The sequence below is a fragment of the Euprymna scolopes genome, chromosome 36, assembly GCF_053919585.1.
Source record: "Euprymna scolopes isolate OS-2025 chromosome 36, ASM5391958v1, whole genome shotgun sequence".
In the NCBI taxonomy this organism is placed as follows: domain Eukaryota; kingdom Metazoa; phylum Mollusca; class Cephalopoda; order Sepiida; family Sepiolidae; genus Euprymna; species Euprymna scolopes.
In genome coordinates, this window is record NC_136517.1 from 18,738,614 (window position 1) to 18,758,262 (window position 19,649).

The 19,649-nt window shown below is 17.0% G+C and overlaps 1 protein-coding gene across 5 annotated transcripts in view; it reads right to left on the reverse strand.

Moving 5' to 3' along the window:
* The window catches only part of LOC145260379 (cytochrome P450 3A18-like), a 160,992-nt gene that overhangs the window by 52,281 nt on the left and 89,062 nt on the right, over positions 1-19,649 (reverse strand). For all 5 annotated transcript variants that reach the window (XM_080118327.1, XM_080118328.1, XM_080118329.1 and 2 more), the window contains one exon: positions 1,131-1,227. In XM_080118327.1, coding sequence (XP_079974453.1) covers positions 1,131-1,227 — 97 coding nt within the window. The remainder of the gene's footprint in view (positions 1-1,130; positions 1,228-19,649) is intronic.

Sequence of the window (19,649 nt, forward strand, 5' to 3'; positions counted from 1 at the left end):
AATGTGAACAGACATCTTGCTGCTCATCTCCCTTCATAAATATTCCTGCAACTTATGTCCCCAATAGTAGTCCCGTACTTCAAAGTGACACTGTGCCTTGTTTGGGGTTAAAATTCCCCCCCCCCTCCCCACCAAAAAAAAGAGATGTTTTGTCAGATAAAATATGTATTGGAAATGTTAACTTTGGAATCTTACGTTAAAACAAACAGTTAGGAATTTAGTGAACATAAACAAAATTATGTGACAAACATCAGGTGAGGATTCTTTGAGTACTACAGTGCAGTGATGACGTAATTAGAAAGGAGAAGTTTGAGGATACATGTAGAGTTAGTTATTTGGAGTGATAAGATGAGACAGACAAGTTTTCATCTGGGATTCGTCAGCCATGGAAGCATTCAGCTGAAAAGGCAGTAATATGAAATCACTGAAAAAAGAGAGATGGTGTGCAACCTGAGAACAAAGAGTCACAACCATGAACAAATGTGGAATGTGGGGAAACAATTTGGTTGTCAGAGCTTTTGGGGGACAAAATGACTTACATTTTCAGGAGTGTGTCTGGAACAATGATGATGGTTGCGACCAATAAGGTATGTCCTTCCTTTGTCTGGGCAAGCAGACAAAGATGTTCATACATCCAGTGAGGAACTGGCTGTAAGATGTCATTTGTCCCGTTTGTTGAATTGTTGACCGTATCTATAATTGTTTATTATATATGTTAACACCGCACACACACACACACACACACACACACACACACACACACACACACACACACACACACACACACAATGAACGTTACATAGACAATCACAAACACTAGACAGGAAAACAAACACATATACAGCATGCTATAGACAACTATATAACATAGGTACAACCACTTACATAAGAGTGGCCGTGTGAGTAATTGAAACTGAAGTGTTTCTTCACTCTTCTCAAAGTAAATATAAGCTAATCCTAACCCTAACCCTTTGAATAAAATTATTAAATTTCTCTTGGAATTACATACTGTGAAATATGCAAAAAGTATCATTCTATTCTTATCTAACTTTGCGTCAGGACGAATTTGACAAAGATTCTGGAATATACATTATTTGGTTTATGCATGTGTGGGGCTAGGGTATACTTACTGATCTATTTGTAAATGTAGCAAATTCCTTGGTCATGATGTCTCTTATAATTTCTGGATCAGCGACAATAATGCCAGGATATCGTCCAATATAAAAACTGAAATCAAATACAGAAAATGGACTTGTTAGGACAAAAACAATAAAATATCCAATCATGCCAGGTGTTTTTCAGTCTAATATTGCTGCCTGTGAATGCTAACCACGAATGCTGACCACTAAATTGCTTTAGTCTCCAGTTTTCTCAGCCCACTGTTCATTTTCCTCTTATCCGAAGATGATTCGACAAAGAATCGAAAATGTTTGTGACACCTATAGAAACATATTAACTTTCCTTGATTTCCTCACAAAAAGATAAGACAAATCGAAAAAAACCAAGCATAATTAAACAGAAGCTCTGTTATTTTTAACAAGCTTTACTTTATATATATATATATATATATATATATATATATATATATATATATATATATATATATATATATAGATATACATATATAGATATATATGCATATATATATATATATATATACACATGTACATATATATACATAGATATACATATAAAGATATATATGCATATACATATATATATAAATATATATATATATATATATGCACACATGTACACATATATACATAGATAGATATACATATATAGATATATATGCATATATATATATATATACATATATATATATATATATATATATACACACGCATGTACATATATATACATAATATACATATATAGATATATATGCATATACATATATATATATACATATATATATATATGTATAACACGATCAGCCGGTCACTGGCGTGTGACTGGGTTCACGTGTTACACTAATTGTCTTAGAAACGGTCTCGGGAAGATGTGAAGATGGCCAGTCATTAGAGTCTGTGTATCAAGAAGAAAATCATACCTGAGATGTTGGATGTGAGTGTGGCTCATTTATTTTCTCAAGATGACCTCTTCACCCTGGTGGCATTCTGGTTGCAATTTTCTTTCTTCATCCTCCAGACCATTTCATTGTTTGATCGAGGCATTCATGGCAAACTCAATAAAACACACAACACGACACAATCGTAATATTTATGATTCATAATTAAGTATTTATTATACAAAAATATATATTACAAAAACAATTTACGCTTTATATGTCCTACAATTATTAACTAACTATACTTAACTAGTGCTAAGGAGGATAGGGTCGCCCTCTCTCATTCATGGAGAGACAGAAACATGGGTGCTCATCCCATGTCGTCCGTCTGAAAAAGAGATCGATCTTGAAAGGGAATTCTGGGATTGCATTTCTTATGGCCAAATCACCACCCGACCATGCTGTAGAGTGCGTATATGCATATGTGGCACTAGATATAGTGCCACATATGCATATACACACTCTACAGCATGGTCGGGTAGAGATTTGGCCATAAGAAATGCAATCCCAGAATTCCCTATATATGTGTGTGTGTGTGTGTGTGTGTGTGTGTGTGTGCTTGTTTATAAATAAGCGGTTTGAGCGCTATAAAAGTGGTGGGCGAATGTTTGTTTAAAATAAACATTTGTCAAGGTTATTTGTGAGCATCGCTCGCGTGGGTCGATGGGTACAACTGTCAACTCTCAACGTGATGGTTCTAGATTCAATCCTCAGCTTGGGAGAGGTGCTAGTCTAGCGGCACTGATGAGTTGTGATACAACGAAACAGGAGTGTATGTCAATGACTACACACACACACACACACACACACATATATATATATACATATATATATATATATATATATATATATATATATAGTCATCGATATACAGTCCTGTTTTGTTGTATCACAACTCATACATACATATATCTATATATACATATGTAACAAAGTGTGGACACGCTTATGATGGCTGTATACAAATATTGAGCTGAGTGCAAAATGACGTCATTATAAGGAAAAAGAAAAAGACTACAAAAGTAAGTGGATGACATTCTAGAGGACAGAGGTTATAGAGATCATGTGTTATTCGAGAAAGTACCCAGAAATAAATGTTGTTGTTACAATAGAAAATGAGGTGTTATTATTACTTGCCCTATGTTCCTTGCGACATACTCTCTACATCATGTTGCGTCTATGGCAACGTTACAGTTTATTTCGAGCCATAAAGTTGCAAAGGAAGGAGACAAAAACGGACAAAGCCAAAATGAAAATTTTTTAGAAAGCAAGAAAGAACCAACCAAACGTAGAGAGAAAAACTGAAAAAGAAAAAGAATTGTAATTGAATGCCGGGTTGTAAGTAGTATTGTTTCTTTTTTTTTTCTTTTCTCTTTTTCTTTCACTTTCCAATTTTCCTCTTGTATTATGTTTTTAGTTGTGAAAGGGTGTTCTGCAGGAACTTTGGATCACTGCAAATATTATCTTTAATGTTAGACAAAAGTTCAAGCATTGATTCGGTTATTATACATTATATGAACAAATATATTCAATATTATATGAACAAATATATTCAATATTATATGGACAAATATATTCAATATTATATGAACAAATATATTCAATATCATATGGACAAATATATTCAATATTATATGGACAAATATATTCAATATTATATGGACAAATATATTCAATATTATATGAACAAATATATTCAATATTATATGGACAAATATATTCAATATTATATGGACAAATATATTCAACATTATATGGACAAATATATTCAATATTATATGAACAAATATATTCAATATTATAGGAATAAATATATTCAATATTATATGAACAAATATATTCAATATTATATGAACAAATATATTCAATATTATATGAACAAATATATTCAATATTATACGGACAAATATATTCAATATTATATGAACAAATATATTCAATATTATATGGACAAATATATTCAATATTATATGAACAAATATATTCAATATTATATGAACAAATATATTCAATATTATATGAACAAATATATTCAATATTATATGAACAAATATATTCAATATTATATGAACAAATATATTCAATATTATATGAACAAATATATTCAATATTATATGAACAAATATATTTAATATTATATGGACAAATATATTCAATATTATATGAACAAATATATTCAATATTATATGAACAAATATATTCAATATTATATGAACAAATATATTCAATATTATATCAACAAATATATTCAATATTATATGAACAAATATATTCAATATTATATGAACAAATATATTCAATATTATATGAACAAATATATTCAATATTATATGAACAAATATATTCAATATTATATGAACAAATATATTCAATATTATATGGACAAATATATTCAATATCATATGAACAAATATATTCAATATTATATGAACAAATATATTTAATATTATATCAACAAATATATTCAATATTATATGAACAAATATATTTAATATTATATGGACAAATATATTCAATATTATATGGACAAATATATTCAATATTATATGAACAAATATATTCAATATTATATGAACAAATATATTCAATATTATATGAACAAATATATTCAATATTATATGAACAAATATATTCAATAATATATGAACAAATATATTCAATATTATATGAACAAATATATTCAATATTATATGAACAAATATATTCAATATTATATGAAAAAATATATTCAATATTATATGAACAAATATATTTAATATTATATGAACAAATATATTCAATATTATATGAACAAATATATTAAATAATATATGAACAAATATATTCAATATTATATGAACAAATATATTCAATATCATATGAACAAATATATTCAATATTATATGAACAAATATATTCAATATTATATGAACAAATATATTCAATATTATATGAACAAATATATTCAATAATATATGAACAAATATATTCAATAATATATGAACAAATATATTCAATAATATATGAACAAATATATTCAATATTATATGAACAAATATATTCAATATTATATGAACAAATATATTCAATATTATATGAACAAATATATTCAATATCATATGAACAAATATATTCAATATTATATGAACAAATATATTCAATATTATATGAACAAATATATTCAATATCATATGAACAAATATATTCAATATTATATGAACAAATATATTCAATAATATATGAACAAATATATTCAATAATATATGAACAAATATATTCAATATTATATGAACAAATATATTCAATATTATATGAACAAATATATTCAATATTATATGAACAAATATATTCAATATCATATGAACAAATATATTCAATATCATATGAACAAATATATTCAATATTATATGAACAAATATATTCAATATTATATGAACAAATATATTCAATAATATATGAACAAATATATTCAATATTATATGAACAAATATATTCAATATTATATGAACAAATATATTCAATATCATATGAACAAATATATTCAATAATATATGAACAAATATATTCAATATCATATGAACAAATATATTCAATAATATATGAACAAATATATTCAATAATATATGAACAAATATATTCAATATTATATGAACAAATATATTCAATATCATATGAACAAATATATTCAATATTATATGAACAAATATATTCAATATTATATGAACAAATATATTCAATATTATATGAACAAATATATTCAATATTATATGAACAAATATATTCAATATCATATGAACAAATATATTCAATATTATATGAACAAATATATTCAATAATATATGAACAAATATATTCAATATCATATGAACAAATATATTCAATATTATATGAACAAATATATTCAATATCATATGAACAAATATATTCAATATCATATGAACAAATATATTCAATATTATATGAACAAATATATTCAATAATATATGAACAAATATATTCAATATCATATGAACAAATATATTCAATAATATATGAACAAATATATTCAATATTATATGAACAAATATATTCAATAATATATGAACAAATATATTCAATATCATATGAACAAATATATTCAATATCATATGAACAAATATATTCAATAATATATGAACAAATATATTCAATAATATATGAACAAATATATTCAATAATATATGAACAAATATATTCAATATCATTTGAACAAATATATTCAATAATATATGAACAAATATATTCAATAATATATGAACAAATATATTCAATATTATATGAACAAATATATTCAATATCATATGAACAAATATATTCAATATTATATGAACAAATATATTCAATATCATATGAACAAATATATTCAATATCATATGAACAAATATATTCAATAATATATGAACAAATATATTCAATATTATATGAACAAATATATTCAATATCATATGAACAAATATATTCAATATTATATGAACAAATATATTCAATATTATATGAACAAATATATTCAATATTATATGAACAAATATATTCAATATTATATGAACAAATATATTCAATATCATATGAACAAATATATTCAATATCATATGAACAAATATATTCAATATTATATGAACAAATATATTCAATAATATATGAACAAATATATTCAATAATATATGAACAAATATATTCAATATTATATGAACAAATATATTCAATATCATATGAACAAATATATTCAATATTATATGAACAAATATATTCAATATTATATGAACAAATATATTCAATATTATATGAACAAATATATTCAATATTATATGAACAAATATATTCAATATCATATGAACAAATATATTCAATAATATATGAACAAATATATTCAATATCATATGAACAAATATATTCAATATCATATGAACAAATATATTCAATAATATATGAACAAATATATTCAATAATATATGAACAAATATATTCAATATTATATGAACAAATATATTCAATATCATATGAACAAATATATTCAATATCATATGAACAAATATATTCAATATTATATGAACAAATATATTCAATAATATATGAACAAATATATTCAATATTATATGAACAAATATATTCAATATCATATGAACAAATATATTCAATATCATATGAACAAATATATTCAATAATATATGAACAAATATATTCAATATCATATGAACAAATATATTCAATATCATATGAAGAAATATATTCAATAATATATGAACAAATATATTCAATAATATATGAACAAATATATTCAATATTATATGAACAAATATATTCAATATCATATGAACAAATATATTCAATATCATATGAACAAATATATTCAATATTATATGAACAAATATATTCAATAATATATGAACAAATATATTCAATAATATATGAACAAATATATTCAATATTATATGAACAAATATATTCAATAATATATGAACAAATATATTCAATATTATATGGACAAATATATTCAATATCATATGAACAAATATATTCAATAATATATGAACAAATATATTCAATATTATATGAACAAATATATTCAATAATATATGAACAAATATATTCAATAATATATGAACAAATATATTCAATAATATATGAACAAATATATTCAATAATATATGAACAAATATATTCAATATCATATGAACAAATATATTCAATATTATATGAACAAATATATTCAATATCATATGAACAAATATATTCAATATTATATGAACAAATATATTCAATATCATATGAACAAATATATTCAATATTATATGAACAAATATATTCAATATCATATGAACAAATATATTCAATATTATATGAACAAATATATTCAATATCATATGAACAAATATATTCAATAATATATGAACAAATATATTCAATATTATATGAACAAATATATTCAATAATATATGAACAAATATATTCAATATTATATGAACAAATATATTCAATAATATATGAACAAATATATTCAATAATATATGAACAAATATATTCAATATCATATGAACAAATATATTCAATATTATATGAACAAATATATTCAATAATATATGAACAAATATATTCAATATTATATGAACAAATATATTCAATATCATATGAACAAATATATTCAATAATATATGAACAAATATATTCAATATTATATGAACAAATATATTCAATAATATATGAACAAATATATTCAATAATATATGAACAAATATATTCAATATTATATGAACAAATATATTCAATAATATATGAACAAATATATTCAATATTATATGAACAAATATATTCAATAATATATGAACAAATATATTCAATATTATATGAACAAATATATTCAATAATATATGAACAAATATATTCAATATTATATGAACAAATATATTCAATAATATATGAACAAATATATTCAATATTATATGAACAAATATATTCAATAATATATGAACAAATATATTCAATATTATATGAACAAATATATTCAATAATATATGAACAAATATATTCAATATTATATGAACAAATATATTCAATAATATATGAACAAATATATTCAATAATATATGAACAAATATATTCAATATTATATGAACAAATATATTCAATATCATATGAACAAATATATTCAATATTATATGAACAAATATATTCAATATCATATGAACAAATATATTCAATATTATATGAACAAATATATTCAATATTATATGAACAAATATATTCAATAATATATGAACAAATATATTCAATATTATATGAACAAATATATTCAATATCATATGAACAAATATATTCAATATTATATGAACAAATATATTCAATATCATATGAACAAATATATTCAATATTATATGAACAAATATATTCAATATCATATGAACAAATATATTCAATATTATATGAACAAATATATTCAATATCATATGAACAAATATATTCAATATTATATGAACAAATATATTCAATATCATATGAACAAATATATTCAATAATATATGAACAAATATATTCAATATTATATGAACAAATATATTCAATAATATATGAACAAATATATTCAATATTATATGAACAAATATATTCAATAATATATGAACAAATATATTCAATAATATATGAACAAATATATTCAATATCATATGAACAAATATATTCAATATTATATGAACAAATATATTCAATAATATATGAACAAATATATTCAATATTATATGAACAAATATATTCAATATCATATGAACAAATATATTCAATAATATATGAACAAATATATTCAATATTATATGAACAAATATATTCAATAATATATGAACAAATATATTCAATAATATATGAACAAATATATTCAATATTATATGAACAAATATATTCAATAATATATGAACAAATATATTCAATATTATATGAACAAATATATTCAATAATATATGAACAAATATATTCAATATTATATGAACAAATATATTCAATAATATATGAACAAATATATTCAATAATATATGAACAAATATATTCAATATCATATGAACAAATATATTCAATATTATATGAACAAATATATTCAATAATATATGAACAAATATATTCAATAATATATGAACAAATATATTCAATAATATATGAACAAATATATTCAATATTATATGAACAAATATATTCAATAATATATGAACAAATATATTCAATAATATATGAACAAATATATTCAATATTATATGAACAAATATATTCAATATTATATGAACAAATATATTCAATAATATATGAACAAATATATTCAATATTATATGAACAAATATATTCAATATCATATGAACAAATATATTCAATAATATATGAACAAATATATTCAATATTATATGAACAAATATATTCAATAATATATGAACAAATATATTCAATAATATATGAACAAATATATTCAATATCATATGAACAAATATATTCAATATTATATGAACAAATATATTCAATATTATATGAACAAATATATTCAATAATATATGAACAAATATATTCAATAATATATGAACAAATATATTCAATATTATATGAACAAATATATTCAATATCATATGAACAAATATATTCAATATTATATGAACAAATATATTCAATATCATATGAACAAATATATTCAATATTATATGAACAAATATATTCAATATTATATGAACAAATATATTCAATAATATATGAACAAATATATTCAATATTATATGAACAAATATATTCAATATCATATGAACAAATATATTCAATATTATATGAACAAATATATTCAATATCATATGAACAAATATATTCAATATTATATGAACAAATATATTCAATATCATATGAACAAATATATTCAATATTATATGAACAAATATATTCAATATCATATGAACAAATATATTCAATATTATATGAACAAATATATTCAATATCATATGAACAAATATATTCAATAATATATGAACAAATATATTCAATATTATATGAACAAATATATTCAATAATATATGAACAAATATATTCAATATTATATGAACAAATATATTCAATAATATATGAACAAATATATTCAATAATATATGAACAAATATATTCAATATCATATGAACAAATATATTCAATATTATATGAACAAATATATTCAATAATATATGAACAAATATATTCAATATTATATGAACAAATATATTCAATATCATATGAACAAATATATTCAATAATATATGAACAAATATATTCAATATTATATGAACAAATATATTCAATAATATATGAACAAATATATTCAATAATATATGAACAAATATATTCAATATTATATGAACAAATATATTCAATAATATATGAACAAATATATTCAATATTATATGAACAAATATATTCAATAATATATGAACAAATATATTCAATATTATATGAACAAATATATTCAATAATATATGAACAAATATATTCAATAATATATGAACAAATATATTCAATATCATATGAACAAATATATTCAATATTATATGAACAAATATATTCAATAATATATGAACAAATATATTCAATAATATATGAACAAATATATTCAATAATATATGAACAAATATATTCAATATTATATGAACAAATATATTCAATAATATATGAACAAATATATTCAATAATATATGAACAAATATATTCAATATTATATGAACAAATATATTCAATATTATATGAACAAATATATTCAATAATATATGAACAAATATATTCAATATTATATGAACAAATATATTCAATATCATATGAACAAATATATTCAATAATATATGAACAAATATATTCAATATTATATGAACAAATATATTCAATATCATATGAACAAATATATTCAATAATATATGAACAAATATATTCAATAATATATGAACAAATATATTTAATATTATATGAACAAATATATTCAATAATATATGAACAAATATATTCAATAATATATGAACAAATATATTCAATAATATATGAACAAATATATTCAATATTATATGAACAAATATATTCAATAATATATGAACAAATATATTCAATATTATATGAACAAATATATTCAATAATATATGAACAAATATATTCAATAATATATGAACAAATATATTCAATAATATATGAACAAATATATTCAATATTATATGAACAAATATATTCAATAATATATGAACAAATATATTCAATATTATATGAACAAATATATTCAATAATATATGAACAAATATATTCAATATTATATGAACAAATATATTCAATAATATATGAACAAATATATTCAATAATATATGAACAAATATATTCAATATCATATGAACAAATATATTCAATATTATATGAACAAATATATTCAATAATATATGAACAAATATATTCAATAATATATGAACAAATATATTCAATAATATATGAACAAATATATTCAATATTATATGAACAAATATATTCAATATCATATGAACAAATATATTCAATATTATATGAACAAATATATTCAATATCATATGAACAAATATATTCAATATCATATGAACAAATATATTCAATAATATATGAACAAATATATTCAATAATATATGAACAAATATATTCAATATTATATGAACAAATATATTCAATAATATATGAACAAATATATTCAATAATATATGAACAAATATATTCAATAATATATGAACAAATATATTCAATAATATATGAACAAATATATTCAATAATATATGAACAAATATATTCAATATTATATGAACAAATATATTCAATAATATATGAACAAATATATTCAATAATATATGAACAAATATATTCAATATCATATGAACAAATATATTCAATATTATATGAACAAATATATTCAATAATATATGAACAAATATATTCAATAATATATGAACAAATATATTCAATAATATATGAACAAATATATTCAATATTATATGAACAAATATATTCAATATCATATGAACAAATATATTCAATATTATATGAACAAATATATTCAATAATATATGAACAAATATATTCAATAATATATGAACAAATATATTCAATAATATATGAACAAATATATTCAATAATATATGAACAAATATATTCAATAATATATGAACAAATATATTCAATATTATATGAACAAATATATTCAATATCATATGAACAAATATATTCAATATTATATGAACAAATATATTCAATAATATATGAACAAATATATTCAATAATATATGAACAAATATATTCAATATTATATGAACAAATATATTCAATAATATATGAACAAATATATTCAATATCATATGAACAAATATATTCAATAATATATGAACAAATATATTCAATAATATATGAACAAATATATTCAATAATATATGAACAAATATATTCAATATTATATGAACAAATATATTCAATATTATATGAACAAATATATTCAATAATATATGAACAAATATATTCAATAATATATGAACAAATATATTCAATAATATATGAACAAATATATTCAATAATATATGAACAAATATATTCAATATTATATGAACAAATATATTCAATAATATATGAACAAATATATTCAATATCATATTAACAAATATATTCAATAATATATGAACAAATATATTCAATAATATATGAACAAATATATTCAATATTATATGAACAAATATATTCAATAATATATGAACAAATATATTCAATAATATATGAACAAATATATTCAATAATATATGAACAAATATATTCAATAATATATGAACAAATATATTCAATATTATATGAACAAATATATTCAATAATATATGAACAAATATATTCAATAATATATGAACAAATATATTCAATAATATATGAACAAATATATTCAATAATATATGAACAAATATATTCAATAATATATGAACAAATATATTCAATAATATATGAACAAATATATTCAATATTATATGAACAAATATATTCAATAATATATGAACAAATATATTCAATAATATATGAACAAATATATTCAATATTATATGAACAAATATATTCAATAATATATGAACAAATATATTCAATATTATATGGACAAATATATTCAATATTATATGAACAAATATATTCAATATTATATGAACAAATATATTCAATAATATATGAACAAATATATTCAATATTATATGAACAAATATATTCAATAATATATGAACAAATATATTCAATATTATATGAACAAATATATTCAATAATATATGAACAAATATATTCAATAATATATGAACAAATATATTCAATAATATATGAACAAATATATTCAATATTATATGAACAAATATATTCAATAATATATGAACAAATATATTCAATAATATATGAACAAATATCTTCAATAATATATGAACAAATATATTCAATAATATATGAACAAATATATTCAATAATATATGAACAAATATATTCAATAATATATGAACAAATATATTCAATAATATATGAACAAATATATTCAATATTATATGAACAAATATATTCAATAATATATGAACAAATATATTCAATAATATATGAACAAATATATTCAATATTATATGAACAAATATATTCAATAATATATGAACAAATATATTCAATAATATATGAACAAATATATTCAATATTATATGAACAAATATATTCAATAATATATGAACAAATATATTCAATAATATATGAACAAATATATTCAATAATATATGAACAAATATATTCAATATTATATGAACAAATATATTCAATAATATATGAACAAATATCTTCAATAATATATGAACAAATATATTCAATAATATATGAACAAATATATTCAATAATATATGAACAAATATATTCAATAATATATGAACAAATATATTCAATAATATATGAACAAATATATTCAATATTATATGAACAAATATATTCAATAATATATGAACAAATATATTCAATAATATATGAACAAATATATTCAATATTATATGAACAAATATATTCAATAATATATGAACAAATATATTCAATAATATATGAACAAATATATTCAATATTATATGAACAAATATATTCAATAATATATGAACAAATATATTCAATAATATATGAACAAATATATTCAATAATATATGAACAAATATATTCAATATTATATGAACAAATATATTCAATAATATATGAACAAATATCTTCAATAATATATGAACAAATATATTCAATAATATATGAACAAATATATTCAATAATATATGAACAAATATATTCAATATTATATGAACAAATATATTCAATAATATATGAACAAATATATTCAATAATATATGAACAAATATATTCAATAATATATGAACAAATATATTCAATAATATATGAACAAATATATTCAATATTATATGAACAAATATATTCAATAATATATGAACAAATATATTCAATAATATATGAACAAATATATTCAATATTATATGAACAAATATATTCAATAATATATGAACAAATATATTCAATAATATATGAACAAATATATTCAATATTATATGAACAAATATATTCAATAATATATGAACAAATATATTCAATATTATATGGACAAATATATTCAATATTATATGAACAAATATATTCAATATTATATGAACAAATATATTCAATAATATATGAACAAATATATTCAATATTATATGAACAAATATATTCAATAATATATGAACAAATATATTCAATAATATATGAACAAATATATTCAATAATATATGAACAAATATATTCAATAATATATGAACAAATATATTCAATATTATATGAACAAATATATTCAATATCATATGAACAAATATATTCAATATTATATGAACAAATATATTCAATATCATATGAACAAATATATTCAATATTATATGAACAAATATATTCAATATTATATGAACAAATATATTCAATAATATATGAACAAATATATTCAATATTATATGAACAAATATATTCAATATCATATTAACAAATATATTCAATATTATATGAACAAATATATTCAATATCATATGAACAAATATATTCAATATTATATGAACAAATATATTCAATATTATATGAACAAATATATTCAATATTATATGAACAAATATATTCAATATTATATGAACAAATATATTCAATATTATATGAACAAATATATTCAATATTATATGAACAAATATATTCAATAATATATTAACAAATATATTCAATAATATATGAACAAATATATTCAATAATATATGAACAAATATATTCAATAATATATGAACAAATATATTCAATATTATATGAACAAATATATTCAATATCATATGAACAAATATATTCAATATTATATGAACAAATATATTCAATAATATATGAACAAATATATTCAATATTATATGAACAAATATATTCAATATTATATGAACAAATATATTCAATAATATATGAACAAATATATTCAATAACATATTAACAAATATATTCAATAATATATGAACAAATATATTCAATAATATATGAACAAATATATTCAATATTATATGAACAAATATATTCAATATCATATGAACAAATATATTCAATAATATATGAACAAATATATTCAATATCATATGAACAAATATATTCAATATCATATTAACAAATATATTCAATAATATATGAACAAATATATTCAATAATATATGAACAAATATATTCAATAATATATGAACAAATATATTCAATATTATATGAACAAATATATTCAATATCATATGAACAAATATATTCAATATTATATGAACAAATATATTCAATAATATATGAACAAATATATTCAATATTATATGAACAAATATATTCAATATTATATGAACAAATATATTCAATAATATATGAACAAATATATTCAATAACATATTAACAAATATATTCAATAATATATGAACAAATATATTCAATAATATATGAACAAATATATTCAATAATATATGAACAAATATATTCAATATTATATGAACAAATATATTCAATATTATATGAACAAATATATTCAATAATATATGAACAAATATATTCAATATTATATGAACAAATATATTCAATATTATATGAACAAATATATTCAATATTATATGAACAAATATATTCAATATTATATGAACAAATATATTCAATATTATATGGACGAATATATTCAATATTATATGAACAAATATATTCAATAACATATTAACAAATATATTCAATAATATATGAACAAATATATTCAATAATATATGAACAAATATATTCAATATTATATGAACAAATATATTCAATAACATATTAACAAATATATTCAATAATATATGAACAAATATATTCAATATCATATGAACAAATATATTCAATAATATATGAACAAATATATTCAATAACATATTAACAAATATATTCAATAATATATGAACAAATATATTCAATATCATATGAACAAATATATTCAATATTATATGAACAAATATATTCAATAATATATGAACAAATATATTCAATATTATATGAACAAATATATTCAATAATATATGAACAAATATATTCAATAATATATGAACAAATATATTCAATATTATATGAACAAATATATTCAATATTATATGAACAAATATATTCAATATTATATGGACGAATATATTCAATATTATATGAACAAATATATTCAATATTATATGAACAAATATATTCAATATCATATGAACAAATATATTCAATATTATATGGACGAATATATTCAATAATATATGAACAAATATATTCAATAATATATGAACAAATATATTCAATAATATATGAACAAATATATTCAATATTATATGAACAAATATATTCAATATTATATGAACAAATATATTCAATAATATATGAACAAATATATTCAATATCATATTAACAAATATATTCAATAATATATGAACAAATATATTCAATAATATATGAACAAATATATTCAATATTATATGAACAAATATATTCAATATTATATGAACAAATATATTCAATAATATATGAACAAATATATTCAATATCATATTAACAAATATATTCAATAATATATGAACAAATATATTCAATATCATATGAACAAATATATTCAATAATATATGAACAAATATATTCAATAATATATGAACAAATATATTCAATAATATATGAACAAATATATTCAATAATATATGAACAAATATATTCAATATTATATGAACAAATATATTCAATATTATATGAACAAATATATTCAATATCATATGAACAAATATATTCAATATTATATGGACGAATATATTCAATAATATATGAACAAATATATTTAATAATATATGAACAAATATATTCAATAATATATGAACAAATATATTCAATATCATATGAACAAATATATTCAATATTATATGAACAAATATATTCAATAATACATGAACAAATATATTCAATATTATATGAACAAATATATTCAATAATATATGAACAAATATATTCAATAATATATGAACAAATATATTCAATATTATATGAACAAATATATTCAATATTATATGAACAAATATATTCAATATTATATGAACAAATATATTCAATATCATATGAACAAATATATTCAATAATATATGAACAAATATATTCAATATTATATGAACAAATATATTCAATAATATATGAACAAATATATTCAATAATATATGAACAAATATATTCAATATTATATGAACAAATATATTCAATATTATATGAACAAATATATTCAATATCATATGAACAAATATATTCAATATTATATGAACAAATATATTCAATATTATATGAACAAATATATTCAATATTATATGAACAAATATATTCAATATCATATGAACAAATATATTCAATATCATATGAACAAATATATTCAATATCATATGAACAAATATATTCAATATTATATGAACAAATATATTCAATATTATATGAACAAATATATTCAATATTATATGAACAAATATATTCAATATTATATGAACAAATATATTCAATAATATATGAACAAATATATTCAATAATATATGAACAAATATATTCAATATTATATGAACAAATATATTCAATAATATATGAACAAATATATTCAATATTATATGAACAAATATATTCAATATTATATGAACAAATATATTCAATATTATATGAACAAATATATTCAATATTATATGAACAAATATATTCAATAATATATGAACAAATATATTCAATAATATATGAACAAATATATTCAATAATATATGAACAAATATATTCAATATTATATGAACAAATATATTTAATAATATATGAACAAATATATTCAATATTATATGAACAAATATATTCAATAATATATGAACAAATATATTCAATAATATATGAACAAATATATTCAATAATATATGAACAAATATATTCAATAATATATGAACAAATATATTCAATATTATATGAACAAATATATTCAATATTATATGAACAAATATATTCAATATTATATGAACAAATATATTCAATATTATATGAACAAATATATTCAATATTATATGAACAAATATATTTAATAATATATGAACAAATATATTTAATAATATATGAACAAATATATTCAATATTATATGAACAAATATATTCAATAATATATGAACAAATATATTCAATAATATATGAACAAATATATTCAATAATATATGAACAAATATATTCAATATTATATGAACAAATATATTCAATATTATATGAACAAATATATTCAATATTATATGAACAAATATATTCAATATTATATGAACAAATATATTTAATAATATATGAACAAATATATTTAATAATATATGAACAAATATATTCAATAATATATGAACAAATATATTCAATAATATATGAACAAATATATTCAATAATATATGAACAAATATATTCAATAATATATGAACAAATATATTCAATATTATATGAACAAATATATTCAATAATATATGAACAAATATATTCAATATTATATGAACAAATATATTCAATATTATATGAA